The sequence below is a fragment of the Triticum dicoccoides genome, chromosome 6B, assembly GCF_002162155.2.
Source record: "Triticum dicoccoides isolate Atlit2015 ecotype Zavitan chromosome 6B, WEW_v2.0, whole genome shotgun sequence".
NCBI classification, from domain to species: Eukaryota; Viridiplantae; Streptophyta; class Magnoliopsida; order Poales; family Poaceae; genus Triticum; species Triticum dicoccoides.
The window spans coordinates 376,578,334-376,606,070 of record NC_041391.1 but is presented as its reverse complement, the minus strand read 5'-3'; the positions used below and the strand labels follow the sequence as shown (position 1 = coordinate 376,606,070).

General features: G+C 41.1%; 1 protein-coding gene across 1 annotated transcript in view; it reads right to left on the bottom strand.

Annotated features, from left to right (window-relative positions):
- Positions 1-239: 239 nt before the first annotated feature.
- The window catches only part of LOC119326650, a 69,454-nt gene continuing 41,956 nt past the window's right edge, over positions 240-27,737 (bottom strand). The window contains exons 29-65 of the mRNA XM_037600265.1: positions 26,497-26,610; positions 26,235-26,419; positions 21,490-21,598; positions 21,266-21,409; positions 20,564-20,839; positions 19,756-20,373; positions 19,401-19,619; positions 17,155-17,258; positions 16,671-16,966; positions 16,469-16,553; positions 13,891-14,199; positions 13,354-13,740; positions 12,951-13,269; positions 12,711-12,869; positions 12,456-12,619; positions 12,165-12,345; positions 11,806-12,075; positions 11,525-11,725; positions 10,517-10,571; positions 10,088-10,218; positions 9,440-9,949; positions 8,470-9,282; positions 8,138-8,214; positions 6,771-7,251; positions 6,602-6,688; positions 5,057-5,212; positions 4,771-4,955; positions 4,166-4,699; positions 3,881-4,058; positions 3,500-3,642; positions 3,296-3,422; positions 2,922-3,143; positions 2,467-2,823; positions 2,208-2,366; positions 1,851-2,132; positions 1,485-1,663; positions 240-773 (exon numbers count right to left, since the gene is read on the bottom strand). Coding sequence (XP_037456162.1) covers positions 1,580-1,663; positions 1,851-2,132; positions 2,208-2,366; positions 2,467-2,823; positions 2,922-3,143; positions 3,296-3,422; positions 3,500-3,642; positions 3,881-4,058; positions 4,166-4,699; positions 4,771-4,955; positions 5,057-5,212; positions 6,602-6,688; positions 6,771-7,251; positions 8,138-8,214; positions 8,470-9,282; positions 9,440-9,949; positions 10,088-10,218; positions 10,517-10,571; positions 11,525-11,725; positions 11,806-12,075; positions 12,165-12,345; positions 12,456-12,619; positions 12,711-12,869; positions 12,951-13,269; positions 13,354-13,740; positions 13,891-14,199; positions 16,469-16,553; positions 16,671-16,966; positions 17,155-17,258; positions 19,401-19,619; positions 19,756-20,373; positions 20,564-20,839; positions 21,266-21,409; positions 21,490-21,598; positions 26,235-26,419; positions 26,497-26,610 — 8,721 coding nt within the window. The 3' untranslated portion in view covers positions 240-773; positions 1,485-1,579. The remainder of the gene's footprint in view (positions 774-1,484; positions 1,664-1,850; positions 2,133-2,207; positions 2,367-2,466; positions 2,824-2,921; positions 3,144-3,295; positions 3,423-3,499; positions 3,643-3,880; positions 4,059-4,165; positions 4,700-4,770; positions 4,956-5,056; positions 5,213-6,601; positions 6,689-6,770; positions 7,252-8,137; positions 8,215-8,469; positions 9,283-9,439; positions 9,950-10,087; positions 10,219-10,516; positions 10,572-11,524; positions 11,726-11,805; positions 12,076-12,164; positions 12,346-12,455; positions 12,620-12,710; positions 12,870-12,950; positions 13,270-13,353; positions 13,741-13,890; positions 14,200-16,468; positions 16,554-16,670; positions 16,967-17,154; positions 17,259-19,400; positions 19,620-19,755; positions 20,374-20,563; positions 20,840-21,265; positions 21,410-21,489; positions 21,599-26,234; positions 26,420-26,496; positions 26,611-27,737) is intronic.

Sequence of the window (27,737 nt, the reverse complement as noted above, 5' to 3'; positions counted from 1 at the left end):
GTTGCTGGTTTATACATAAAGCGGGGCAAAAGCCTTTTTAACAAAACATATTTCATGTATTCTACTACAACGGGCTCACATGCACCATGTAAATGAATGAACCATATTTCATGCATGGAGAAATTCTGTAATGGTTTGCTGACCTTTTAAATAAACTATGTTTGTTAAAATTTATTTCATATAAATTGTGCTAGTTGAAATTTATTTCATATAGTTTGCTTGGCTTCTTTGTAGTCATGTAGGGAAAGACACCTCCATGGGTCATTCATAAAACATAACTGTTCATAGGTTATAGGTTACTTGTCTTCGCGGCTACAACGGATCTTTGCGCAGAGGGTCATCTAGTTCTGCTTAAAGAAAATGCTCTGGCTTCACACCACAAAAAGGCTATGTACATGTAATCAAAGGGTCATCTAGTTCTGCTTAAAGATAATGCTCTGGCTTCACATCACAAAAAGGCTATGTACATGAGAGCCACCACCAGCTATCCTGATATCCTAAACAAGTTGTTTTTTTCGTTTTTCTTCTTGAGCCTTGAGCATCCAATATATGATTATTCCCCAACGGAGTAGAAATCAAACTAGTAAGAAAAAGGCTTTCCGTGTTTCTAGCCGGAGTGGACAGGTTCTCCTTTGCCAGTAGTACCCACCTGTAGGTAAGAGCCGTAACTGTGGAAGGAAATCACCACTCAAATCGAGCAACAAATGATATCTTATTTTACTTTAGCGACTTCAATCCATTAGCAACCACGCGGGCTGCAAGCCAACTAATACCTGCAAAACATAAGCTCAATATGAATCATACTACATTCTCTGATGCCAACACCAATCGAAACAAACGATTCCTCAAAGAAAAAATGTCACAGCTACATTCTAGATTTTGAGCCTTCAAACTTAATTATGTGGCAGTGCTGTCAGCAAGATGGTACCAGACAGAATTATAGTCGTCTGGATTAACATTACACCACAAGAAGAAAAGGAAATAAGGAGATACTCCCAAGTTGGACCAAAGCTGCGACAATTAATATGGATCGGAGGGAGTAGTATATTTAAGACTAAAACTTCTATGATTTCTCAGTGCTTGCAAGCACATATATACCATATGATAGATCTGTTAGGGAAATAGCAATTTGTATTTCCTGGGGGCAATGGCCAAAGACTATATACCCCCAGGACATATACATGTACAGGTGGTAAATATGCAGGAAACCCCTCATACTACGGGGAACTATACAGGCTATACATGGAACATAATATAACGCTAGCAAGATCCACTTATACCAGTTGTCAGGGAAGAAGTTTTCAGAACTCAAGCTGAATGTGCCTTTTAGCTCCAGTTTTAAAATTATAATACTCAAAGCTCGTGATAGAGAAACAACGGGGCTATAAGGTCGATTAATCATTTAGCAATCCAGATTTTACTCAAACAAGCTTGATTTTACTCAAATGATGGTGTGCAACACAAGAGCAGTTAAGTGTCAATACCTTTGCTTTAGCAGGTATGGGTACTCAAACGCAGCCCATCTGGAACATCACAAGTGTACATAATGTTTCTTGACCTTTTGCATGATCAATATCATCTATGCAAATGATAAATCTTGAACACTGTGACGGTTGGTATTGCGAGGGGCATATGGCTTTGGGACCTTCCATCTCAGTAATTCCTAAAGAAAGTTGACAGAAATCATTCAGCTTTGGTCCAAATTTAACTAAATTAAATCGGGCAATGTTAAGCACACTCCACAGAAAGTTTGGTATTAACATGAAGTTTAACCATTTTCTATTTAGTCTGGAACTAGGCATGCTGTGTGATTACGTGTAGATGTCATTTGTATTTAAGATTTTGTGTACCTTGATTGCATTTGGGCCATAGGTTCTATAGACTTTATCAATTGATGAGTAAATGATAGTCGCTTGATCAGAACCACGATTACACTTGATCAAATGAACAGCTTCCCTCGAATTCGCAGGCTTAGCCTTCAAATACAAAATAAGCTTTGAAGGCAAGGATCCAGGAGCATCTTTTTTCCCATGAGTAGTCTCCAATGTGACAAGATCATCCCATAATACATCCCAGATTACCGAGCATGGATCCTTTGCAGGATTGAACTTTCTCTGGGTCATCATCGGTACCTGAAACCAAGCATATAATGATTTTGACTGAATAATTGTTAAACATAGTGTAACTGGAGTGTAAACCCGTCTCACCTGAAGTAACGATACTCTTCTGTGCGTAACTAAGAGAATTTTCCCCTTGGGAAGTATGAAATGGTCCTCATAAGCATCAGTAGATGCAAACTTTCCTCGCACTTTAAAAAGGTCAACTTGGCCAAGAAACGTACCAGATTCAGCTAACTGCAAGACAGCCTTCATAATCCCACACACACACAAACAAAAAAAGGAAAATATATCATTCAGAAAATGCTATTCAAATACATCAAGGACTTATAAAGAGACAACTAATTACCTGGCCAGCTGCTTTATACTCGTCATAAGGATAGATCAAGCTATCACCACCAATTGCTCGGGGGAGACGTCTACGCAGCAACTGCTCCTCAGCCATTATAGCTGATGATATTTTCAATTTTACAGCATTTGCACCTTCAGTGGTTTTCGACAGAAGATCAAGAACTCCACTCACTGGCTGAGCAGCTGCACCAATTAAGCCTTTTCCAACTCCCTGTACAAAGCCCTCAACACCAGAAGATTTTGCACCCTCAATGGGCTTTGTCAATATGCCCGTGACACCTCTGAAGATTCCCTTCGCGAGAGCCCCACCTCCATCTCGTATGACATCACCAAAATCTTCGACGCCTTTGCTATCCTGGAGAAAACACAGCAGCAGCATTGCAATTTGTTTTAGGTACAACTCGCACCAGTTTTGTCACACGCATATGAACATAGGAACAATCATTGATGTACCTGTCTCATCCGGCCCTGAATGAACTTCTTGTCCATGGACAGTGCTGCTATACCCTTGCTCATGTTACTCAAAGCACTACTGGCATTGCCAAGAATATCAACACCAGAAAGTAGTTGAAGAGGTTGGCTAAGAAGATCTTTTTGGATGTTAGATATAGCAGAGTTCATTAGTGCACTTTGTCGCATGCACAACTCCTCACGGTACCTTTGAGCTATACGGACCTTATACATTTAAGAAAAAAGATTAGCAATAGAAAACAATTAACTACAGAAGCATAAACGTTGCCAGTTTGTAGAACTAGAGAGAAGTTAATGAATTATAAGTATTGCATGAAAGATGAAGATACAGATAAAAAATAAAAACGCTGCCCTACCGGCATGTGTTCCATGTTCCCCAATGCAGTCATCAAGGAAGACCAGAACCCAAGAACTCCTCTTGGCCTTTGGGTTGGGGACATTGCCATTGATACTCTAAAGCGGACCTCAGAGATATTCAGAAGCCTATAAAAGAAGATTCAGTATTAACAGCAGGGAAGAAAAAAAAAGGAAAAACTATTAAGATGCGGCAAATTGCATACCCTATTTTCAGAATAGGATCAATTGAAACAGCTGAAGGCTGAGAGGTACATATCCTATCAATTTTTAGGTGTTGAACCATCTCGTGGAGGCGCCAAATAATCGGTTCATGGATGTTAACAAAAAACACACAATTCTCAGGAACCTGAAAACATACACAGCTGTTACTGGAAAAGAATATTGAGGACATCATAATATCTACATGATCACTCGGGTATAGCACAATAACTGTCCAGAATGCAGCAGTCAAGATTACAGGGGGAAAAAACTAAAACTCTACTAGATAGTACAAGCTATGACAAGCCTGTAAAATTATAACTAAAATAGCTGTGGGAATCCAAAGACCATTTCCTGATAAACCATGTTGAAACAAATCAGCTCACCTGCACACCAATATATGGATAAACACAAAAATCTAGAGAATTATTGGTCTGCATCGTCATAGAGAACTTGAGCACATGGTGTGATTGATTGTCCGTCTTCTGAGGACAAAAGAGGACAGGCATTGAAACAAAAGGCAATTGATTGTCCACTTGAATCCAGTGCATTCGCACTTTAAACCTACCATTGAAAGAGTGCTTAAAACATCTAATCATAGAGGAAGGTGAGAAAACGAGAAATATAGCAGTGAGAAAGTAATAAAGCAAAAGGCCAACAGCAGATTATACCTATTGATTCCAGAACCCATTCCAGATGAGTAGGCAAGTAATAATTGCTGGACTGAGAGGTAAAGAACTTCCTCAGGCATATGGTCAATTATGGATATGCCCAGCTCTGTTAGTTCCAAAGTAACATGAAATTCACTATCAAGATCTTGAGATGACTGCCCACAGTCGACCTCTGATGGCTGAAAGATTGGTGATAATAGTCTTTCAGTTATCTGTCCTCGAGTTCTATTCTCTGGCAACCAATCACTAATTTGTGTAACATGCAATTTGCCTTCCTTGACAACAGTGATACGTAAGGCCTTCTTAAGCCCACTTGAGGTAGCTAGTGGCTGGTGATCCATGATGGCATCAATATCATATGTCATACAGCTCGTAGCATCAGTTCCATCTACCAATACCTCCAACAGACGCCTTCTGCCAAGATCCTCCCAGAAGAAGGAAGCTGATGAATTTGGAGGTAGACTACGCCAAGCATAATCATCACCACCAACTTGACGAAATCGTACAGGCAAGAACATGGAGCGATTCTCCACCCTGTGTACGTGATTTTTAATTTGTTTATCAAGTGTAAGAGATATTGACGTAAATATGACAAGTAGCTGTACCTGTACGGGCTGGACCAGCAAGCAAGTTGAAATACAACTTCATAACGTGAACTTTTTGTTCCACTTCTAACATTTACCCTCACAAAAACTTGATCATTTCCTGTAACACTATTCATGAGCACACACATAACTCCATTAGCATCAATGCTAAATGGTGTACTCCATTTGTATCCCTCCATCCGCAACTGCAAGAATACAAAATCGAGAAAGGTAAAGAAAACAAATAACTTAAGAAACTAAACATTAGCATGAAGTATGTAAAAGGCACCAGTTCAAAGTTAATAACCTTTAAAAATTTGTTTCCAAATTCTGAACGCCATTGGAACACTTTTGGAGGATCAGTTGGATGTAAATGCTCCTCAACCTCACTATGATACTCTGATAAAATAATACCTCTCCCAGTTCTATTAATAAAAAGTGCACGCGGAAGAAAATTCACTACCTGCATTAGTAGAACATTTTTTCTGAATTCTTTACTTAAATCATACTGTGAGATATTATTCAAGAGAAAAAGAAAAGGCATACAATGGCATACATACACAGCATTGCCTCAAAAGATTCCTTTTAATGTTAAAGCACAATTGACAAAACATAGAAATAAAAATTGGGTAATTAACAGGAATGCCAATACTGCAGGCATGTGTAACACTCAAACACTGGTCATGGAAGGCAAAGGTCATCCAAGTAGCATGTTTTCAGGCCGGAGTATACACTTGCCATGCAGGACGAAAGTATCTTGATTATGATGGTATCTGAACCAAAAAACATGCACCAGCACAAGTCTCCCGGCCTAAACTACATGATCCAGAGTTAAGTTCTGTGTAAGCAGTAGCACTTCATCATAGAGAAGGGGCAGCTGATTCCATATCACAATAACATTCTATTAGAAACAAGTACTAACAATCTCACACAGAATAACTTGTGTCAAGGTTCACAGTTCGAAGGCAGTTAACAAAACCAACAAAAATAATCTAAAAAGGGTAAAAGAAATAGCTCAAGAGTGAAGATATGAAGTATAATTGTAACAGACATAAATAGACTCTGCGGTTAAATATGAACACATTCTTACCAATACAGTTAGCTTTATATCCTAGAAACCCTTGCATACTGATTTTGTTTGAGAATTTTTTTTTCTCAAACACGCAGGAGAGCTGCGTATTATTTCATTAAGAAGAAAGAAATATGTACAAGGGTGAGGGCAGAAACTCCCTCAACCCAAACACACCTCAAGGCGCACCCCTAAGGAACAAACTAAGAACTCACACCACACAGAAAGCAATACGAACAAAACTCAGACCGAGGTAAGAAACCCATATAAAAAGTTCCTGAAGCGCCAAAGCTCCGGCTGAACACCAGATGACGAATTCGCTAGCAACACCATGGAAACATTTGTCCTAGCGCATTTTGTTTGAGAATTTGTAAAGCATAGCTACTAAAAGAACTGTTCTTTACTTTTTTATGGTCCCAGCATGCATCAGGATATCAATTTATTGTCTCCAACTTATATATTTACTGATATATTGAGCTAAACCTTCTTTGACTACATATCACTATCCAATGCTGCCCGAGGCAAGGGAATAGATGAATGAGAGGCAACTATGACAAATTACTTACCATGGGAGTGCCTGCATTTTAATCTTGTAAATTAAAATAGGTCTTTGTTCCTAGTTCCAAATTCCGTACGGCAATAGTATAAATCAGAAGAACAGAGCTAAAAATATGGCAAGTGAACTTGGCACCCGATAAATTCTACAGGCCGATATATGACCACGGACTCAAATTTACATAAATGAACTACAACATGCAGAAAATAACACATGAATATTCAAACCTTAGTCCTATCTGAAGCCATCTTCAGTTGAACTGAGAACCAGTAATATGATCCATCAGAACCAAATGCTTTAACATCGACATTCTCCTGCACCAGATAAATGGCACTGAATCAGCAAAGTGTAGTGCTTAAAAGCATAATCAAATGTGTGTAATATAGCATTGTCAACCTTGTTCTCGAGCTCAAAGAGGGACACTCCAATACTGTACTGTTTGCATCTTCCAACAGCCACACAAATCGCAACCTGTGCCGGGCGGAAGGTGTTATCCCGAGACTCGCGCGTATTTGTCGAGCTGTTCACATAATCCTGTGGTGAAAGCATTATATAGTTCATAGCACAATCTTCGATAACTTCTAATATTTGTGTGTTTTTCTGTGATACGCTGCCTCTTCTGACAAGAGATTTTGAAGAATATCTGAGGGAAAATTTTGAAGATTTAGCCACTCTGCTCAATGAGTCTGGTCTGCTGAGTGAGTCCGGTCTGCTCAGTGAGTCTACATCTGCATTTACTGCTTGTTCAATTTCCACAATACGATAAGCTAGTGGAATGGAAGAATTGTTTTTTATCCAATATGGAACAAATAATCTTATCGTCTTTGGTGCAGCATCACTTGCTCCGAGATCATGTTCAACACTAACACGCAATTTCCTAATTTGATACACAAGCGAAAAACATTAGAAATACTAAACAATTGGGTCCATAATCATAGTTAACATAAAAAAATATAGAACACTCAGTCAAGTATTATCAACCTAGCGCGCCTATCAATAAATATGTACTGTTTTTACTCAAAATATATGGTGTTTGGATATTTGTTGATAAATATAAGCTATTTTGAACGCAATATATATGTTACTGATGTAGTACAAAGTTGAGTCACTTATTTTGGGACGGAGGGAGCAGTTAGGAAAGTGATTGACTACAAACTAAATCCAAAAGGTCACCTATTTTTCTTTCAAAAGAAGAAACAGGTCACATACTCCCTCCGTCCGGAATTACTTGTCGCATAAATGGATGTATCTAGACGTATTTTTAATTCTATATGCATCCATTTCTACGACAAGTAATTCGGGGCAGAGGGAGTATTTTGACCAGATCATGCAGGTTTTTTCTATACTGAAAATAAGTTTTTATGCAAGAAAACGCAAGAGTGGATGCTAGATTGCTAGATCAAACTGTTATGGAGAATTTTAAATGGATCCCAAAAGAACAATACAAGCTAATGCACCTTCATAACCAGCCGGTGTGGCATATATTGATATGAATATCGTGTAATCAGAGAGCAGAGGGCTTCAGAAAACCAAACGTTATGAATGGGACCAAATTTAAGTTGTACAGAATTGTGTAACACATGGCAACAAATGTGATGCGGCATTTCCCAAAACAAAATGCAAAAAATACTGTGGCTACATAGGTTGTTTGTTTGGACACCATCTGAAGAAAAGCTGAAATGTAAAAACTACATCTCGGTTGTACTCAAATTACTGTTCGTGAAATTCTACTAGGAAAAGCTGAAAGAATAAAAGCTTCAAACCTCTGGGTTCGTTTCTGAACCATCCAGAAAGAAGAAACGTGTTCCAGGGACAGCAAGTCCATTATCAGTTCAGCATCCTAAAAGGAATGAGAAATGGATAAATTACTTTAATCCCTCAAGTAAGTATACATGCAAGGCAGGTAACATAAATTAGTGATCTGTCTGGTAAGAAGAAAAAGAGATGGGAACAGCAGGATAGTACAAAGCGTATTCCAGAAACCAGTGGATTTATCACACCTATGTGCTATAGATCTCTAACTACACTATCATAAGAAGAACCATGATCCATTAGTTTGGTTTGGAAATGTTCTACAGAGACACAAATGCATTACCTTTTCTAAAATCCAGTCATTTTGAACAAACAGTGTGAGATAAATGGATTTCCGAATATCTGCTGAATAAATGAATGCGCTTCCACCTGACGATACAATACCATGCTGTCTTTCAACCATATTACCTTCAGCTGACTTCTCCCAAATAGAATACTCAGCTTCATATGGAAGCTTATTTTCAAGTCTAAGAATTGAATTGAAAGAGAACTTCCAGTCGTAAACAGGCATATTTAAGTCCGTATGAACAATGGAAGCATCAACTCCAACACTAAGCCAGAAATATTGTTTGATACCAACAAGAGGGGAGCAGTATGAAAGAACATCTTTTTTCTCGAGCTCAGCAAGCCTAAGAACAGAATTCCTTGATGGAACAGATGATTGCTTCATGGTGCTTTGCCTAGAAAGTGAAGACTGCTGCTGCTTAGGTAGGCTGTCACAACCTAGTGAAAGAACCTGACTCCAATTGTATGATTCGTCTGATTTTACAGAAAAAGGCCGAACTTGCAAGCACAAATCCATATCTTTGATCATGGCTGTCCAAGGCAACGCTGTAGATGAATATGGATCCACAATAGCAACTACATTCCTAGCTATTTCCACACTTTGTTCTTGCAATAGCTGCCTCGAACGTACCCAACGCCTTCGTCTAACATAGTCATGTGGTGATTTAGAAGATCTCCAGGATGACGGCCAGTTTAAGTTTTGAATATCAGCAGCATATGCCCATCCATCACAATCTACGGAAGTAGATTTTTCGATTTTCCACGGTGAAGTCCACTTCCAATCAGGTGGAAGACGGGGTTCAAAGAATGCCTTCATAATAAGTTGCATAGTTTTGTTAGATTAGAAGCTAATAACTTTTGTTATAATATATGTCATTTTTTGCGTAACCTAAAACCAAATATAATGTCTATTTCCTCAAATAAAGGAAAGATTGATTTCCTTGATCAACGGGCCCAAAAGAAATTACCTTAGATGAGTAAGAGCAGTCCTTAGTGCTCCATTGCCCCAACTCAATTCCATGATCACTAGAATGGTTACTTGTCCATCCTGAAGTGGGTTGATACCACTGGTTTTCAAATACTTCATCAACGTTGTTGGTGGAACTGGTTGATTTATCATTTATCATGGAGCTATTAAGCTTGTTTATGGGACATACAGAAACTTCAAGTTTTATGTCAGAATCATTAGCAATAACAGCAAGGGACCTCAAAGTTGCATGTTTCTTTCCATTTCTCATGGTGATCTCAAACGCAAAGTGATTACTATTAAGTGATTTTGGGATGATTGACAGTGGTAAAACTGCAGTAAAACTTTCCCATGGACCATCTGGGGTAAGCCCTACCCAGAAACCAGTTTCTGCATTGCTTATGCTGTCTTTCCAGCTCTGGAAGTCTGTTTGAGTAGATCGTTCTATGTAACAACATGAAAGTACTAAAGCACCACAGCCTTTCCTGTCTCCCTCATCGAGTCCTGTGGCCTACAAAATGTTAAATATGCTTAAGTTGATGTAAAGTAATTAAGGATACTAACTGATGAGCAAATATAATATAAATTAAAAAAGGTTCTTTAACATTGTCAAAATAGCTCAGCAAGTTCTACAAAACAAAAGAACTACCTTCCCAGTAAGAGGACATGTCATTACTCGCTTGACATCAGCAGCTTGCTGAAGGATTCTGATAGAAGCAGCTCGTTTCAATGTTGTTGTTCCCCTTCCAATAGGGATTGACAAAGAACCAAGTACTTCACCTTACAAATGAATGAAGGGTGTTATTCAAATCCTAAACATTACTCTCTAGTATCCAAATTTCCCATGCAAGTGTAAGATTTAGTTCAGATATAACAGACAGTAGGCAAACGGGTAGTTCCGAAGGAAAGAGGCAAAGAAAAAATTGGAAGTCAGAAAAATGGAATCAGTATTTTGCTGTTAAGAAGAAACAACCAATAAGAAATACATAATGATCTTATAAATGGATTTGACAGGAAATATGAACAAAAAATCAAGAGCAAGCTGCTAAATGCCATACAGTTTTTATTATAAAATTACCTTTGCCAGCCTTTGATGCCAAATTTGTTACCTCAATCTCTAAATTAGCTGATGCCTGCAAAGCCCATGAAATAACAATTAATGCAATCCTACTAATACACTCATACAAGAAGATGTGAAATATTTCACGAATAAGATATAATAAGGTCCGACCGGGCCTACTAGGCTATGAGAAATTATTACACTATGATCTGGCCACGGTACTACAAGACAGGCATAAAAAGAATGACTGTGCTATGTGGGGGGACGTGCCCATGGTGTCTTATGTGAGGACTACACTAGAAGACTTTTATCTCTCAAACCATTAATCCGATTGATGATCCGCTTTCCCTGTTGGTTTCACCGTGGCGAGATCTTCGAAACTAAATTCAATATCGATATGTTTTGGCAACTTTTTTTCACCAGTAGTTACCAGATTAATTTCACTTACCAGATTTAAATATACTTAGTTATCAGATGATGGGATGCCATTCTCCATTAGTGTAAGACTTGCACTATACTACTTTTATGACATTATCATTTTATACTTGTAATATTTGAAAAACTCACTTTGTAGCTGTACAAAAGGAATGGAATGCCTAATAACACATGTAAATTATTGCCTGGTGACCATTCATATTATTGTGGAAACTGTGTGTTGCTAAATATGGTAACCACGTACTATAATCTGGTAACTGGTGGCGACAAAAAATCATCTAAACATGCCAATACAGGATCTTATTTTGAAGCCCTCATCAACACGAACTCGCCAGTGAAGACATATCACTAATCTGATTAACAGCTTGTGAGATAAATCATTTCAATAAATCAAATTTAGCAATTAATGTTGATGATGTCAACGCGAGGTGTAAGATTATGCATGCATGCATATCTCTCTCCCTTATAGGGACTGCTCTATTAACAACCTGTCGCTCTCTAAAGCAATGTGGGGCTCGTCCCACCATAGATTTTCCATTAAAAGGGTGAATCATCAAATAAATTTCACTGAAACCACTACTGGAAAATTACCTGTTCTGGAACTTCAAATATAAAATGTTCATTCCACTTAGCATGATGTGTCTGTAACTCAGCTGTTTTCACAGGGTTTACGCATCTTGTCCTGGCACTCTGTGGGAATACCTTGTACTGATCAGAAGTCTGACTTCCTATGAGCAAGCGCAGAGCACAGAAGTAGCTATGATCATTACCATCATCTACGATAGGCAAGCCCTGTCATGTAGAAAAAACATATTGTGAGTGCCATACCGAGAAGTTGCCTGTGCAAAGCATAACATAAGTGCAAGTATGACCTTGGACTCAAAGATCTGTATGACAACATAATATCTTGCTTCCGTAGAATTTGACAATACATTTAGCTTATCGGAAAACCTCGCAGGCGGCATCAACAGTGAAATTTGATTGTCATGCTGTAATAGCTGAATAGTGTTTTCATTATCTTCTTGTTTCTTAAGATAAACATCACATCCTAATTTGTTCTCGAAAACTACCCTCTGGAAATCATCTTCATCCAACGCAGAACTGGACAAATTGTCAGCTATTTTTAAATTTTCCAAAGAATCCTGAAAAACAGGTGGAGAGAGAATATAAATCATTACAGGAAGTTTACAAAAAGCAGCAATAGTCAACTAGTTGAAATGATAGATGAAACCTCATTTCTGATTGATGATCTATTTTCAAGATCAATTTGTCTTCGCCATGAAATTAAAGTTTCGATAAGCAAATCAAGATTTGCAGAACTCAGGTTGACATTTAGAGGACTTGTTGCAGAAACACGAATCCTCTTACCAACTTTGGAAGGAGGGTGCTCACTGGTATCATATGTTTCCAACCTAAAATAAAGATTGAACAAATATAATGTAGTGCAGAAACAGTGGATTTGTCAGAACAGTAGAATTTTGTCAGGTGGATGGAAACAAGAAAACAGTCAAGTAGAACTTACTTGAATATTCCATCAAATGGCTCAACCAAAGGTTCCCATGCTTCCAAGTGTCTATTGAATGTGGATGCAGCAATTGAACAGATCAACACGACATTAATTGTCTCAAATCTCCCATGTGTTGCAAGATTTATACTCGAGATTGTAGTGTCGAAAATTGGTGTGACCTAAATATTCAGAAATTATGTAACTAGAAAATACAAATATTTCAACAATTTCTTTCCATTTCAAGAAACATAATTTAGCATGCCTACGCACCATTCCACACGAGCTATCTAGGATGCTGATTGACAAAGATCCCAGCTTCAACTCAGCAGTAACATTGTCAGGTGCCTTTGGCTTAGCATGATCTGCAATACTGTATGCCAATCGAGCTGATGGTTTTTTCAGATCAGGCCGTGCAAGGAAAGTACATCCCTAAAACATCACAGAGTGTTGGATTCATACAACCATGAGCTAATAATGTATAAAGAAATTGATTCAAACATAACAGATAACCTGATTTCCAACTTTCCAGATGCTCCAGCAGTTAGGTCCCTTTGAGCTGGAAGACCTTGAGATAGGGTCCTCTGAGATATTTGCTTGATTCACCAAACCCAACTTAGGGCAGCAAATGGAATCCTTGCTTGGCATCTCATCTGTTTTTGTCACAACACATCCAAGAGAAGCGTATCCAGGAGGTGCCACTGGATACCACAAGAATATGTCATCAATGCCCTTTTTGTCAATTTGTGCTACTTTCATGAATCGTACAGGCTTTTCAGAAACTATCTTGTCGTCACACTTGCAAAGAATGCCAAGTGTAGGTGGTTCAAGCCTGAAAGAATCATGAAATATGTGAACAAGTATCAGAAAGCACGGAGTATTTGAAAACTATATGTCTATATTAAGAAATCATTACCCTTCAGTTATACAGTCGCCAACTGGAGCGAAGCCGAAACGAGGTAATGGCCGCCATATTGAAAATGGCCTCCTTGAGTCGCCACCTTTATCCCACCATATCCTTTCAAAATGTGGAGTAGACGTGCAATAGCTACTTGGTCTTGACAAAGTTCTAACAACATCCCACCCAGAAGTACTCTTAGGATTACTTAATTGATCAGTTGGCTGGTCACTCCGAACAGGAGAATCTGCAGCCAGATCTTTAATGATATAGCAATTTGGATTCCTTAGCAGAACATGATGCAAATCAAGAGCTTCTGTTCTACTGGGTTGGTTTGCAGAACTGTGTGCATGGAATGTGCCAATCACATTGTCCACACGCCAGATGCTAAATCCAGAAAGTATTCTGCAGAAAAAGGATAAAAAGCGAATCCATGATACCACTGTTGGTGTTTTCATTCAAACTCTGGGTAGGTTCTAGAAACTCTTTTCATGAAGTGAAACAATCAAACAACACAATGGCAGGCCAAATAAAAAAGAATGATGATGTCATTACCCAGGAGCAGACAAGAGTGTGTGTATGCAGTCTGAAAATGTTGCAGAAGTCGCTAGATCAGAACGAAGGCAGTACACAACATTATTGGAAGGTGGCTGATTTCCACTATTTACCACACATCCTAGAGCTAAGTATCCACGTGGCGGCACAGGAACCCAGACTGAACAGTCATTTTGCTCACTTGACTTCTTGGAATCCACTAAGTCTAGAGATCCAGGTAATGTATGTACAAGCCTAAAACCAAGAGGTTTCCGCACACGGCCATAGGTGTTGCTTAAAGCAACCACAACCTGAGAAGGTGGCACAGACCTGAAAAGGCAAAGTCACACATTATATACCGAAAAAGGCAAAGTCACACATTATATTAGCATTAGCAGGAGAAAGATGAAAGATTAAAGGGGAAAGATAGCAACCAGATCAGCGAACTGCCTAAAAAATGTACATATTACTTCTCACAGAACTGAAATTCTATTGCATCTTTTATACTCAACATTTTTTATGTCTTAGAACACAGTAGAAACTAATGCATTTTTCATTAGCTTCTCTGCCAAACAGACTAGGCATAGAACTAACAAAAAAAGGTGAAATAGGTCAATGGGCATTGTTATTATGAACCTTATTGTAACTGCTAGTTGAGGCAATGGATTATGGAAATAACAAAGTAGAATTTATAACTACATGTCCCTCATTTACGATAATCTTAAGGTGTAGGCAAGTCTTGCATGTAGTTACTGCCAGGTTTTGAAACCCCACTTATATTAAGTGGCTTCCTTGACTCAAAAAGCTGTTCTTAACATAGCTTGGTTATCAGACCATGCTGGATCTGATTTTCTAAAACCTGGCCTGGTATATCACTAAACTCCTCCATTTGACACAACTGTTAAGAGGAGCAACTTGTCTGTATTGCACAGCCCATGGCCAAGGCCTCCTGAGCAGCCTCACTGAACCTAGACTTCCTAGGATCACGCTCGCAGGACTTGGCGAACCTTGATGCCCCCTTTATGGAGATATGGGAGGTGGTGCGTCGGATGCCGCTAGGGACGGCGCCGAGACTGGACAGATTCACGGCGGAGTTTCTTCAGGCCTGTTGGGGGACCGTGAAGGACGGTGTCATGGATGCTTTCGCCAAGTTGCACTCTTCTGTGGGGGCGGGGGTGTTCGAGGGTCTGAATCAGGCCCTCCTAATCCTGCTGCCCAAGAGACCAGACGCCTCGGCCGGTCGGCCCTGACGGATTAGCCTAATTCACATCTCCGTGAAGCTCGTAGCCAAAATCCTGGCCACCAGGTTGTCGCCGAGATTGGGGCGTTGGTCGAGGGGAACCAGTGCACATTCATCTCGAAACGCTGCATCAATGATAACTTCATGTTGATACTTGCACCAATTGGGGGAGCCTTGCGCAACTACGAGGTACTGCTAAGGTTGGCTTTGGCCCGCGCTTCCATGAGTGGATTGCCATCAATGGCGAGCCAAGGCCGCCGGTTTGGCACCACAAGGGCCTCCGGCGAGGCGACCCGCTTTTCGTGATATTGTTTGTGTTGCTGATTGACACACTCAACATGTTGTTGGCCAAGGCCAGGGAAGTCAGGTCGCTCCATCTACGCAGACGATGTTATCATCTTTTGCCCTCCAGAGCAGGAGTTACTTGTCGTTTGTCGCTTGCTTGGGCTCTTTGGGCATGCTTCGGGATTGCACACTGTTGGGCTGTGTCTTATCTGTACTTGTGTGTGTGTGTGTGTGTGTGTGTGTGTGCGCTTATGGCCCATGTGGCCCATGTGGCCCATGTAACCCAGCAGCCTATATATGTGCTGACCCCTTGTACAGGGAACCCTAACTCCAATAGAATACAATACCAGGCTATCTCTCTATCCCAGCCGCCACCCCTCTCTCCCCTGATTCTACATGGTGTCAGAGCTTGGGTTCCTAATCCCAGCAGTGGTGATGGTGGTTGGCTGGTGGTGCTTGCTGGCGATTGTCTGAGAGGAGAAGGCTTGTGTGGAAGAAGGAGAGGTGGAATCCCAGATCTGAGGGGAGAAGGTAGTAGAGAGGTTGAAAGTGGGGAGCAGTGGTTGCTGGAGGTTGCTAGTGGTGTGATTCAAGCTTGGAAAGATGGGGGACAACCAGGGGTTGGTAAAGGCATTGGAGAAGCTAGCTGAGCTCATCACTGTCAAGGCAGAGGGTGTGCCTTCCCCAGGTACGCTTGTTCCTCAGCCTGAGGTGATACAGAAAATAGAATTGATGCCAAATGAAATCAAGATGGAAGGGGTCACAAACTACCTAAGCTGGTCCAGAAGGGCATTGCTAATATTGAGGACAAAGGGGCTGGAAGGCTATGTCAGAGGGGAAGTCGATGAACCAGCGAACAGGGCAAGTGAAGAGTGAAAGAAGTGGAGTGTCATTGACTCTCTGGTGGTGGCATGGCTGCAGAACTCCTTGACTCCATCCTAGTGTTTATCTGGGTCACTGAGCGCAGACTGATATGACTATCAAAGTTGCTGGTACAGTGCTACTAATACCCAGCGCACACTTCACAACAGAAACATAATGTCACCAGGTGGCAGTTCTCAGAGGGAAAATTACCTTGAGGACACACAATCACCCAAAATAACATAATTCGAAGGAGCTTGTGGCCTCCAGAAGGTGAGATTGTAACCAGGTAGATCACCTACAATATATGATTGATCAATTAAATTAACAGGGGGTGTAACCAGTTGAACAAAAAGAAACAAAAAAACACTAATGTGTCTTGCAACAAAAACTAGATGAACTAACACATAAGTACCTTCTGGTGACGCCCAAACTCGCTTAAAGTTGGTGCAAGAAACCAGTGGGTTAATATTGCCAAACTGCAAAGCTGCAAGGGTCTGATTTTGCAGTTTGAGCATGAGAGAAGCAACACCGAGAGAAAGATGGATGCATATTTCTGAAGATGTCAATATTATGTTTGTCTTTTCACTGACTGAAGTATATTTCCAGGAAAAATCTACTGGCTCAAGAACAAGAAGACCGGAACCAGCTTCTATTGTCAGGTCTTTAACGACCGATCGAGCCCATATGTCTTTTTCTTTTGAAGCATACCTGTTTACATGTAAGAGTTTATATCAGTAAGGAGAGAAACTACTCCCTCCGTCCCATAATGTAGGACATTTTTTGACACTACACTAGTGTCAAAAAAACGTCTTACATTATGGGACGGAGGGAGTAGTAGATCTACAGTGACATAAACGAAAAAAATGGTTTAGTGGAACTAGAGAGAAAAGACAAACATGAAACTGAAATCCATCTTGGCACGAAGAAGCTTCTCGATGTGCAAGGAATCATCCATTGTTAACTTTGAACTGTCATAAAAAGTAAATTCTGGCGAGACAACCTGCACATTCCCAAATAAAAATGTGCACCATCAAGAAATCATACCACAAGTAATCTGTATGCCCACAACTCAATAGATCACTGACAAACTACCACTATTATGAGTTAAAGAAAATGTGCACATACTGAATCCTGGACCTCTGGTCGAAGATGCATCTCCTGAACATGACAGTTGGTGGACGTTCGATATATATTGGGCTTATTATACCATTTTGTATTACCACGTTGGATGAGGGGTTTCATGCATATATGTACCATGTACCATGTTGAGTGTGTTTTCTTACGGCAGGCCACTGATTCTATTTTCAAATTTCTAGCCTTTCTGCAGCACTGGCACCCACTCTCTAGACAGTGGGACCGGGACCGGCTTGGCCGCATGTTGGACGCGATGACTGAGGCAGGACAACTTCTTCCTATGCCTCATAGTCACTGATCTACCGGACACTTGGTGGGTTTTTTCCTCTTTCTTTTAGGGCATGTTTGTGCTGTTGCCCCAGCAGTTATCTTTACTTTTCCTGCACTTGGACCTGTAATCTATAAAGCGGGGTGAAGCCTGTTTCAAGACAGGAATACATGTTGTTATTCCTGTTAATGGTTTAAGGAAAAACAATTTGATGATTAGGAAGCTTGAGAGCTTTATGAAGCAAATATGTAAATGTGAAAGATTAAGTGCTTGGTGGAGAACAGGTGGATTCAGGAGAGCGTAGTGACCTGAGCATGATATAATCTCAAGTCCAATGTACACGGAGGTGCGACGCATGGATGAATCCAAGGTGGTGAAGAATATTCGTCAAGGTGGAGTTTGTTAAAATTGTGTCGAATATTTGTACAAGGTAGGTTACAGTTGGATTTGAATTTGGACTGTGTGTACATAGGGTCCAAAGACATGTTCGAGTAGGACACCTATATCTTAGGACTCTTATATAATGAGAAGGTAGACACACGATCTAACCTATGCCAACATAATAGCACAGACACGCAGGGGAGCCGGCGTCGTGTGCTAGGGCCCAGGCGGCCGGGGTGCGGTATTGTAGGGGTGTCATGGGGAGGAGCCCCCATAGTCAGGCCCCGGGGATGTAGCCACGATGGTGAACCTCGTTAACAAATCTCAGTGTCGTGCTCGTGTGATTGCTTGGTCCTCGGATGATCTACTATGCGCCTCGGATTAATTCTAACACACTTTGATCATGATGGGTACTTGGATGATGTGGTAACATAGGAATGATTGTGTACTCAATGGAGGCTAACCTAATGTGCAGCTGATCCTTAAGCAAATACTGGAGGAAGGACATCTCTGGATTTTGGCAGCAGCTAGGAGATTAGCGCGCTTGAGGCTACTGTCTACCAAGGCTGTCTAGTAATTTATTTGCTTTGGTCGAAGTCTCACCTTGCTGTCGCTGCTGTGTATGGTTGTAGTTTTAAACTGTCAGTAATGCAATGATACACAGATCTCATGTGTATTCAAGAGGGGATAAAAGATTAAGTGCAGATAGCACTTCAAATTGTAATTCAGATTTTGCAGTGCCATGGCCACCAACATTCACTTGATGACCAGCATCCTGCAACATCCTGCACAGGAAGCCTCAGCATGCGCCAAGTCTGGAGCTAGTAGCCAAGGAATTCACGGTCAAGACTGGTCACGAGTGCCTGCCATACCTAGAAACCCTGCCTTCGCCTCATGCTCTATTACCAAATAGCAGTGCTCCAATTTCTTCCACACTCATTGTCTGGAGGAAGCAACCTGCCATCTAGCAAGATCCAGATGGAAGACGAGTTCCCTGGGAGCAAACATCCGGCAAACAAGACTAATGTACCCTGTTGCTCCAGGATCGGCCTCTAGCGTGGGCCATTACCAAACCTCTTAAACCATCTAACTGTAACCAGAACTTCTAGAAATGGGACTGCTTTTAGCATGCAGCTCTTCAGACTGCCACTGATACACATACGTCTATCACTTTTGAGATACCAGCATATGTATTGCTAAAGAGTCTCAGTGGTATGCACAAAAACGGCTAACGGTTAATAGCAAATCCGAAAGTATAAGACTTAAAGTAGCATTTAACTAACAGACGGACCCAATTGAATGCACAATGGTGCATGTTTGCCAGGGAATTAATATAACTTCTAAAGTTAAGTGTCATACCTGCGCTTCAAATGTAAAATTTAACATTTGGTTTGAGGGTGAACCAGCAGCAGGCTGAAGTGCATTGAATTGTCTGTTGTATTCTTCACTTTGGAAACGATTGTCTTCATCGTTATTAAAAGAAGTTTCCAACACTGAAACCTCAACACCATCTTCAGCAGAGATTGAATAGCTGCTTCCAGTGTTCAAGTAAACACACTTCCTCAGTAATGCACCATTCTTGTATACATACAAAAAGTATGAAGTTAGGGTACATAGCAATGGTATGAGTCAAAAATTAGGACATCATTCAAAACCATAATAGTTGTGTTAAAGGAAGAAAATTAAGCAAATCACAAGTTCACTGAGCATGCACCTCAATTTTGACATTTTTGAATCTTAGCTTTTTACCCCGCCCAACAATGATTATAGTCTCAGAGTATAACTGCCCCTTCTTGTCAAGCTCTTCACATAATGATATGGTGCCTCCACAACCATCATAAGTAAACTCATCAATATCGCAACCATCAACTATTAGTTGCCTCTCAGGAGAGAGTTGAATAACATTCTCTCTCTGTAAGAAAACAGGCCCACAAAGTACAATGTCATTTGAGGTCATAAGAGGGTCATTTTTTGGGTCCAGACTTTCCTCTCTGCCTGTTATTGTACCTATCGAAGGCACAAAATACTCAACTACTGGAAGAAGAAAATCCAGGACAACAAGTATGCGAGGCTGTTGGACTCTTATAACAAATGATTTGAAGGAAGAACGCCATCGATAATCTAGTATCAGCATGGTTAGGTTAGAAACCCCCCCATCTGATGAAGGGTCTGGTGTGTTCAGCTTAGAAGTCTCTGAATAAGATCCAAGCATCAAGCGCATCTCAGACTTTGTATCTGGGCGGATATCACGAATCGAAAGTTTAAGTATAGACAAATATAGATCCATCTCAAACAGTGAAGTTGTCCTGTAAGAAACCCATAAACCTTCTAGCTGCAGAAAAAGAAATTATGACAGTAACCAACATGCTATCAGGGTTAAAAAATACATTGCATAAAAGCTTGAACAGGCATTAAAAATGTGCGGGACACATAATATGAAATATTTACAGGACCAGTGATAAACAATCTCATTGATTCTTTCCCCTACAAGACAAGTTGTGTAACTCTTAAAGGATACTCACAGCAAGTTCCGCGAGAGGTGACTCGGCATCTGGACCATTGCAAAGTTCTAGCAAAGCATAGTGGACATTCACAGTCATGATGACAACAGTACGTGAAAGCATCAAATGGTTATTAAGGTTAACTTTATCCGCAAGTAGGCGTATTGACTCTTTTGTCCGGTTTACGTTTTCACGGAAACTGGGGGGAAGATTGGGTGTCTCCGATAGATTTGTCGAAATACAACTTGTGATGACGTTGTATTCTTTATCCGACATAACAGCATGCAGTAATCCTATCTGCAGACAAAAGAACATAGAATTACAAAAAAATATAGGATTTCAGCTATAACCACATAGGGGTGGACAGTTCATAAAATATTCTCCATTGATGCATCTGCCAACATAAAGCTGAGCTAGTAACCATTGCCGCCGGTACCTTCTGGTACCTTCTTTATCATTGTCACTTTGGCATCCAACAGATAACAAAAGTATTCTGGAGATGGAAACTCAGCATCTGAACTATCTTTGAGCTTTAGTTTAACTTTTCAAGTATGAGTGAAGAGCACAAATAAATAGAGCAAGAGCATGCATACAGTGTCAAATAGGATTGCACTATAAAAATCAGGCCAGAAAACAAGATGTCAGCTCTAAAGTACAAAACTATGGCGATCAAATAAGCAAGAGATAACAAGCCAAACTTTATACGAAAAACAAATTAATCACCTGAACTTTCATGGAGAGCATTGGGACCTTTCGGAAAACATCCCTCAGACTACGCCGCACCCCTACATTGATGCCATGACCCTCTTGAATCATACACTTCCCGAGAGTGCCATTGACTCCAACCGCCATGTTGATTCCATTTATCTATTTGCATGTTATTGAAGCAGGAGAATAAATAACCCAGGCGAGGAAACTAAACAATTTAGTTTGCGTCCAATAAATACCTCAGCATGGAGAACATCAAGACGCACAGCAGATGGGTCACTCTCTTCACCTCCGTGCCAACTAAAATCATTTTTAACTTTCAGTTGCCCCAAATCCAGTTGTATATAGCTACAGAAAGATGTGAAGATAAATGTCATGCTTTCTTGTATCATAATGCCGTTATTGTCGTTAAGGAGTACTTCAAGTCTCTTGTACTATATATTTGCCCCTTTGGGCTATATTCAAAACACTAAAATTGCTCCTTACAATGGAGATAAATGGCATGCTTTCTTGTATCATAATGCTGTTATCGCTGTTAAGGAGTATCCATAAGTATTCGTATTAGTCTAGATTTCCTTACTTGTACTCCAAGTCTCTTGTCCTATATATTTGCCCCTTGGGCTGTGCAATACAGTGAAGTTGCTCTAGTATAGTATCATGAGCCCAGGTTTCGGAGGATCTGGATCCTTGCGATTTATTCCTACAGTGCCTGTTTGATTCACAGGATTGGAACCCTTAGGAATTTTTTCCATAGGATTCACTTGTACTACATTTTGGAGGAAAATTTCCATCCACTCAAACCTCATGGTAGAATTCCTTTGTTTTTCCTGTGCTATCAAACACTCTTCCAGACAAATTCCTGTAGTTTTGTAATCCTGTAGGATCTGGATCCTTACTATTTTTTCCTACAGTGCCTGTTTGATTCACAGGATTGGAACCCTTAGGAACTTTTCCATAGGATTCATTTGTACTAAATTTTGGAGGAAATTTTCGATCCACTCAAACCTCATGGTGGAATTCCTTTGTTTTTCCTGTGCTATCAAACACTCTTCCAGCCAAATTCCTGTAGTTTTGTAATCCTGTAGGATACAAGAGGACATGACACTCTATTCCTGCATTTTGAGAATCCTGTCAATCAAAGAGGCCGTTAAGGGATTTTTCCCAGAGCGGAAATTTTCCAGCCTCACCTCTCTCGATCGACCTCGGTTTCATCTTCGTCTATTTTGCCGATTTTCTGCTTTCCCAACCCCCGATTGCAACCTCCTCGCTTGGACTGGGCCGATCTCCAGATCCGCCCCCAGCGCGACCTCATCAAACTCGAAGCCCGTGTCCAGATTGAAGTTTCCGTCACAATCCCATCTGGGCACCGTGCTCCCAGTCCAAGCCTCTTAGATCGAAGCCACCTCTCCTCCTCGAAGCTCCACCATCTCAGGCCGCCGTTGCCGCCTCCTAGGGCGTGTCGCCGCCACCGGTGGATCGATGCCTAGGCTACCTCCAGGTCGCACCACCGCCGCTTCGCCTGCCTCCAGGTATGTTGGAGGTTCCCTCAGTGATCATTGTCCATTCACCTGCTACACCGCCTGTCGCACTGGATAGGTGCAAGCCGCCCTCGTCCTCATTGCACCTAATGCGGCAAGGACAATCACATTGAGCCGACCTCTTCAGCTGCAGGACTTCAGCATCTGCTTGCGGCTACTAGATCTTCCATGAGGTTCTGCAGGTCTTGTTACTGACTCTTCTGGCTTCAGAGACCACCTTCACAGCCAGACCGCAGCACAAGAGTTTGACTGGTTTCACATTCCTTCCGCTGCCACTGTCACTAGCCTCCCCGCCCCTCATTAAGTTGCTCCTCTAGCAATTGCATGTAATTCCCTTTCAACCGTGAAGGGACACTATTTGATCAATTACCTTATCTAGTCCCGTTCTTCTCGGGGTCCAATAATGTTTCCGCTGAATCACTTGATGCACCTTTGGTTGCAAAGTTGCTAGAGGAACAGATTGATGCAGGGCTCCTCATATTTTCGGGACCCCTTGTGCTGCCCACTGCTTGGATCTCATGCCGGTGGATGTTAGGAAGATACCGGAGTTTCATTGAAGAATTCTTGATTTGATGAGGAAGAAGACCAATGGTGGTGATCTTATGAGGCCTGCAGTTGCTCGTTTTGCAACATCGTTGCTTACTTTAAGCTGTCTTTGTTAACAGATTCAAGCCAACTCCATCGGGGAAGAGGAGTGAAAAAACTGTGCTTTCCCTGCCCTTTTGGACTTTAGTGGAGAATTGCATGAGAGCTTCACAACCACTATTTATTGCTCTAAGGATTGCTGATGGTGAAGAAGCTTTGCAAGGAAACCTGCTTTACCAAAAGAGGTGCTAAATACTGTTGAAAAGAGATGGACCAACAGATGGAGCAGATGTTGTATGGGGCATCATCGATCTTGAATCCAAGCAAAAGAAAAAATCACATCAAAGAGACAAACAGAAAAGCTTGCTGCAACACTTGCGGTCAATCTTCAATGATGTGGTATAGAAGATGGTAACAATGAACACCAGAGCAAGATAAGCATTGCGACAATGAGAGAGTTGAAGGCTGCTTCTCAAAGAAAATGGCGATCAAAGACCGAGATAAAAGGAATGCTCATAAGTAACAAAGTATAAGCATAATTAATTTTCTATCAGTTTGAGCAATGTCTAAACTTTGATTTCATATGCATGATATTTTTGTAGTTTCTTGGTCGGGTGCATATGGTGGACTTGCTTTCGAGCTCCAATCGTTGGCAAAGAGAATCATAACTCTTTGTTGTTCGTCATCGGGTGGCTGCAAGCGCAATTGGAGTACATTTCTCAAGTAGCTTGCAAAATTGTGATTTTCATATGTTAATTGCAGCTGCCATTTCATTGCTTAATGAAACTTGTGCATGCAGATCCATACCACAAATCATTTAGAGCACAAGAAACTGAATAAGCATGTATGTTTCATACAAGCAGAGAATGAAAACAAGATTTCAGGAGCTACGAGAGGCAGGCTCTAAAGGGAAGAAGATAACCCACTAATCCTTGAGGAATCTCAGTGGGAAAATGAATGGGTTTGCTCATGCCGAACCTGTTCACCGAGACGATGATGGTGATGAATTAACTTGGGGTGATGTTTATTCAGAAATGGGTGCTGCGGAAACACTAAGGCTTTGTTTGGTTGCAAGGGGAGGACTGCCCAGGGTAACAAATCCATGTGGGGGATTTTCACGGACACAGGGGATCCCCTTCTCCCATGGGGATGATCTCCTTTCCATTTGGTTCTTCGGCAACACCCAGGGGAGGGGAGGCCGCTGCTCGTGATTGGAAGGAGACGAAGCGGGTGCTGTTGTTGAGGAGACTGCCAACAGGAAGGCCAAGGCAGAGGAGGTCGGGCCATAGCCTACGGATTTCGTAAGTGGGAGGCGAAGAGAACGCGAACGGCGGCTGGGGACAATTCTCCTGATGTGGGGAGACGTGGGAGGGAAACCCGGAGATATTGGATCGATCGGGACATGAACTTCTCCTCAGTTCCACCAAATGCTACGGCGGGAAAATCGAGACTAACTTTCCATGTGGGGTTCTTAACCAGGGAAATAGCGGGGATCCTGGGAGGATCCCGTGAAACCAAATGACGCCTAAGAGGGCGGAACTACCCAAGGACTGCTCGTGGTGATACTAGTAGAGACCCATAGGCCCTCATATCACTTGTTTTAGGAAGAGGATGGAGACAGTTGTTGAAGAAGAGGTTGAGTAGTAGCAAATCTTCTAATTCACTATGCTCCCTAATTTTGGAGCCCTCCCATTCAATTGAGGTGTTCAATTTTTTGGATTTAGTTCACCATTATGACCGGGTCAACGATTTCTCAAGGAGCTTTCTCATTTAATTAAGGTGTTCGATTTTGGATTTGATTAACGATTTTGACCGGGTAAACGATTTGTTGAGTAATCGGCAGAGGCAGCCTATAAAAAACATATCAATCCTGTGCACCCTCGCACTACCACGAAATAAAGCGCCAACATGTGACAATGTAGCACCAATATGATACATGCGGCCACCAGCGTAAAGAAACTTCCCCGCACAAGTATGGGTTGGTTAGCAGATAACACATAATCACACTGCCAAGAAAGCCCACCAAGACATCGCATCATAAAAAAAACACGGTCATCTTCCCAGCGGGCCAAACCAAATAACAAACAAAAACTATGAAATCACAACACCAACAGTGCAGCGAAGCGCGCCCAACCCTTCTAGTAAGATATCATGGGTGAGGGCAACGATGAGATGGACAACTGGGACATTGATAGCGACAACGACAAAGGAGGAGAAACACAAAATGATGCTGGACAAAGCCATGAAGCCGGTGAATTTTGATTGGATGAGCAACCAGATGTTTGACTTGAGGCCGAAAGATGTGATGTGAAATTATGGGGACTGGAGAAAACTTCTGGATTGTGCAGCCTTTTGTTGCTTTTGATAATGTCCTTAGGAACTTTTCTTAGGGAATAATGTTGTCAGGAACTTATTTGTTATGCACTTTGGCTGATGTCACTTAACTATTTGTTGTAACGTTGTATGACACATGATGTGTTGACTTGTTCAGTATTCATTCATGGCTAATGGGCATGGCTGATGGTTCATATGTTTAAATTCCTTTGTTTTATTTGTCAACATTGCCTTACTCATGGTACATGCTCTGCCTAGTTCCCTTGACGCATTTTGTGTGTGCTATATTCGTATCTAGGATAATATTTGTAACGCATGGTACATGATGGTAGACAACGATTAGCCACGACTAATCCTAGCTAGTCTAGACTAATTCACAGGTCGCTATCTCGACGACTCATCATTTCTGTTTGCCAAGATTTTGTCCCACAAGTGTGGTATGCCATAGTTATTTTAAACTATTAGATTAATTAATGGAAACAGTCCTAAAGAATTATTAAACTGAAGAACATAAAGCGTGGACATACTCTTCACTCTGGGAATTCTTCGGGACAATGATAATGGGTGTATCAAGTGAAAGATCCAGCTTTATAGCAGAAGAACCATCCATCTCATATTTCTGAATCAACCACTCAAAACCTCCAACTTTATCCATAAACTTAATTGCTTCTTCAGTGTGAGGGGTAGCAAGCTCCATGAAGTAAGAAGTAAACTGCAAAGCGAAAAAGCACTTCAAAAAATACATATCATGGAAGATCAGATAATCCAACTTGGCTTGGTGATGTATACCTCCTGGACAAACCGATAAAGAAAGACAATACGGACGGCAGAAAGCTGCCCAGTCAGACTGTAATTATGACCTTCGTAGTCATCATCGTCAGCACTGTAAGACTGGAAGGCAAACTGCAAAAGAATGGAAAGGAAAATTACTCTACTGCTTCAGCTGCCAGAAACAAATGTATTATCGAACTTCAAGTATATGTGGCAATCATAACCATTTCAAAGTTGCACATTTGAAGGTAATTCGAGCCACATAACAGAGAACTATTTACCATACTGTTATTAACAGATGTCACAACACCACCACCACCAACAACAACAACAACAATGAAGCCTTTTGTCCCAAGCAAGTTGGGTTAGGCTAGATGTTAGGATCGTGGGTTGGAGCGCATAGCCATGGCCTGAAGGTGCCTGAGGACCGATGAAGATCCACCGGGCAGGTGTCTTGCCGGTGTTGAGGGGGTAACAGAGGAGGAATAGAATAGCTTGGGGAAAAAGACTTTGACTTTATTGATTGCTTGGGTTTCCTCGTACAGGCCTCCTCTCAGAGTCCAACTTCTATTTCTCTTCCTAAAGACCTTCCTACTACAAATTGATACCTCCCATCAGGGAATCAATCCTGCAAGGAAGTAACCCGTACTGCTGCTCCTACTTGGCCGTAGCCTATCCTGCTACAGGCTGGGCCTTACGCCTGCTATAGTGGATACCCCATGTAACCCTAGAGATGAAACCCAACAGAAAACTGTGAGAACCCAAAAAGAAGAGAGTACAGGTAAAGAAAGTGAAGGAAAGTAAATTAAGGTTCTGATACATGGATTGCTGATTTCAATACAGTCCTATCAAGAGCCAAATCCTTGGCTACATTCCAATCCCTCAAGTCTCTTCTTTTTTTTTTTTGCTTTCTTTGCTCATGCATGGACTTCTCCAGCTTCTGTTTAATGCATTTGTAATAAATAAGAAAATGTGCTTTGGCCTAGCAGGTGAATTCCTGGCCAAGTGTGGTTAAGTATGTAATTCCATTTTTTATAAGCTTGCAGATGAAAATGACAAATGATCTTAGCATTTGGGTTGCATCTCAGTGAAAATGCAGGAAATAGAGTGCTAACCTAACCATGCTCAACATAAACTTAGGCGCTTCTGTAATATAACAGAAACTATGACTCGAGTTTTTCAGGCGGCGAACACAACATATTGAGCTTTGATACTGGTAACCATGCTAGAACCTTGTTTGTAAGTAAAATATGTAACAC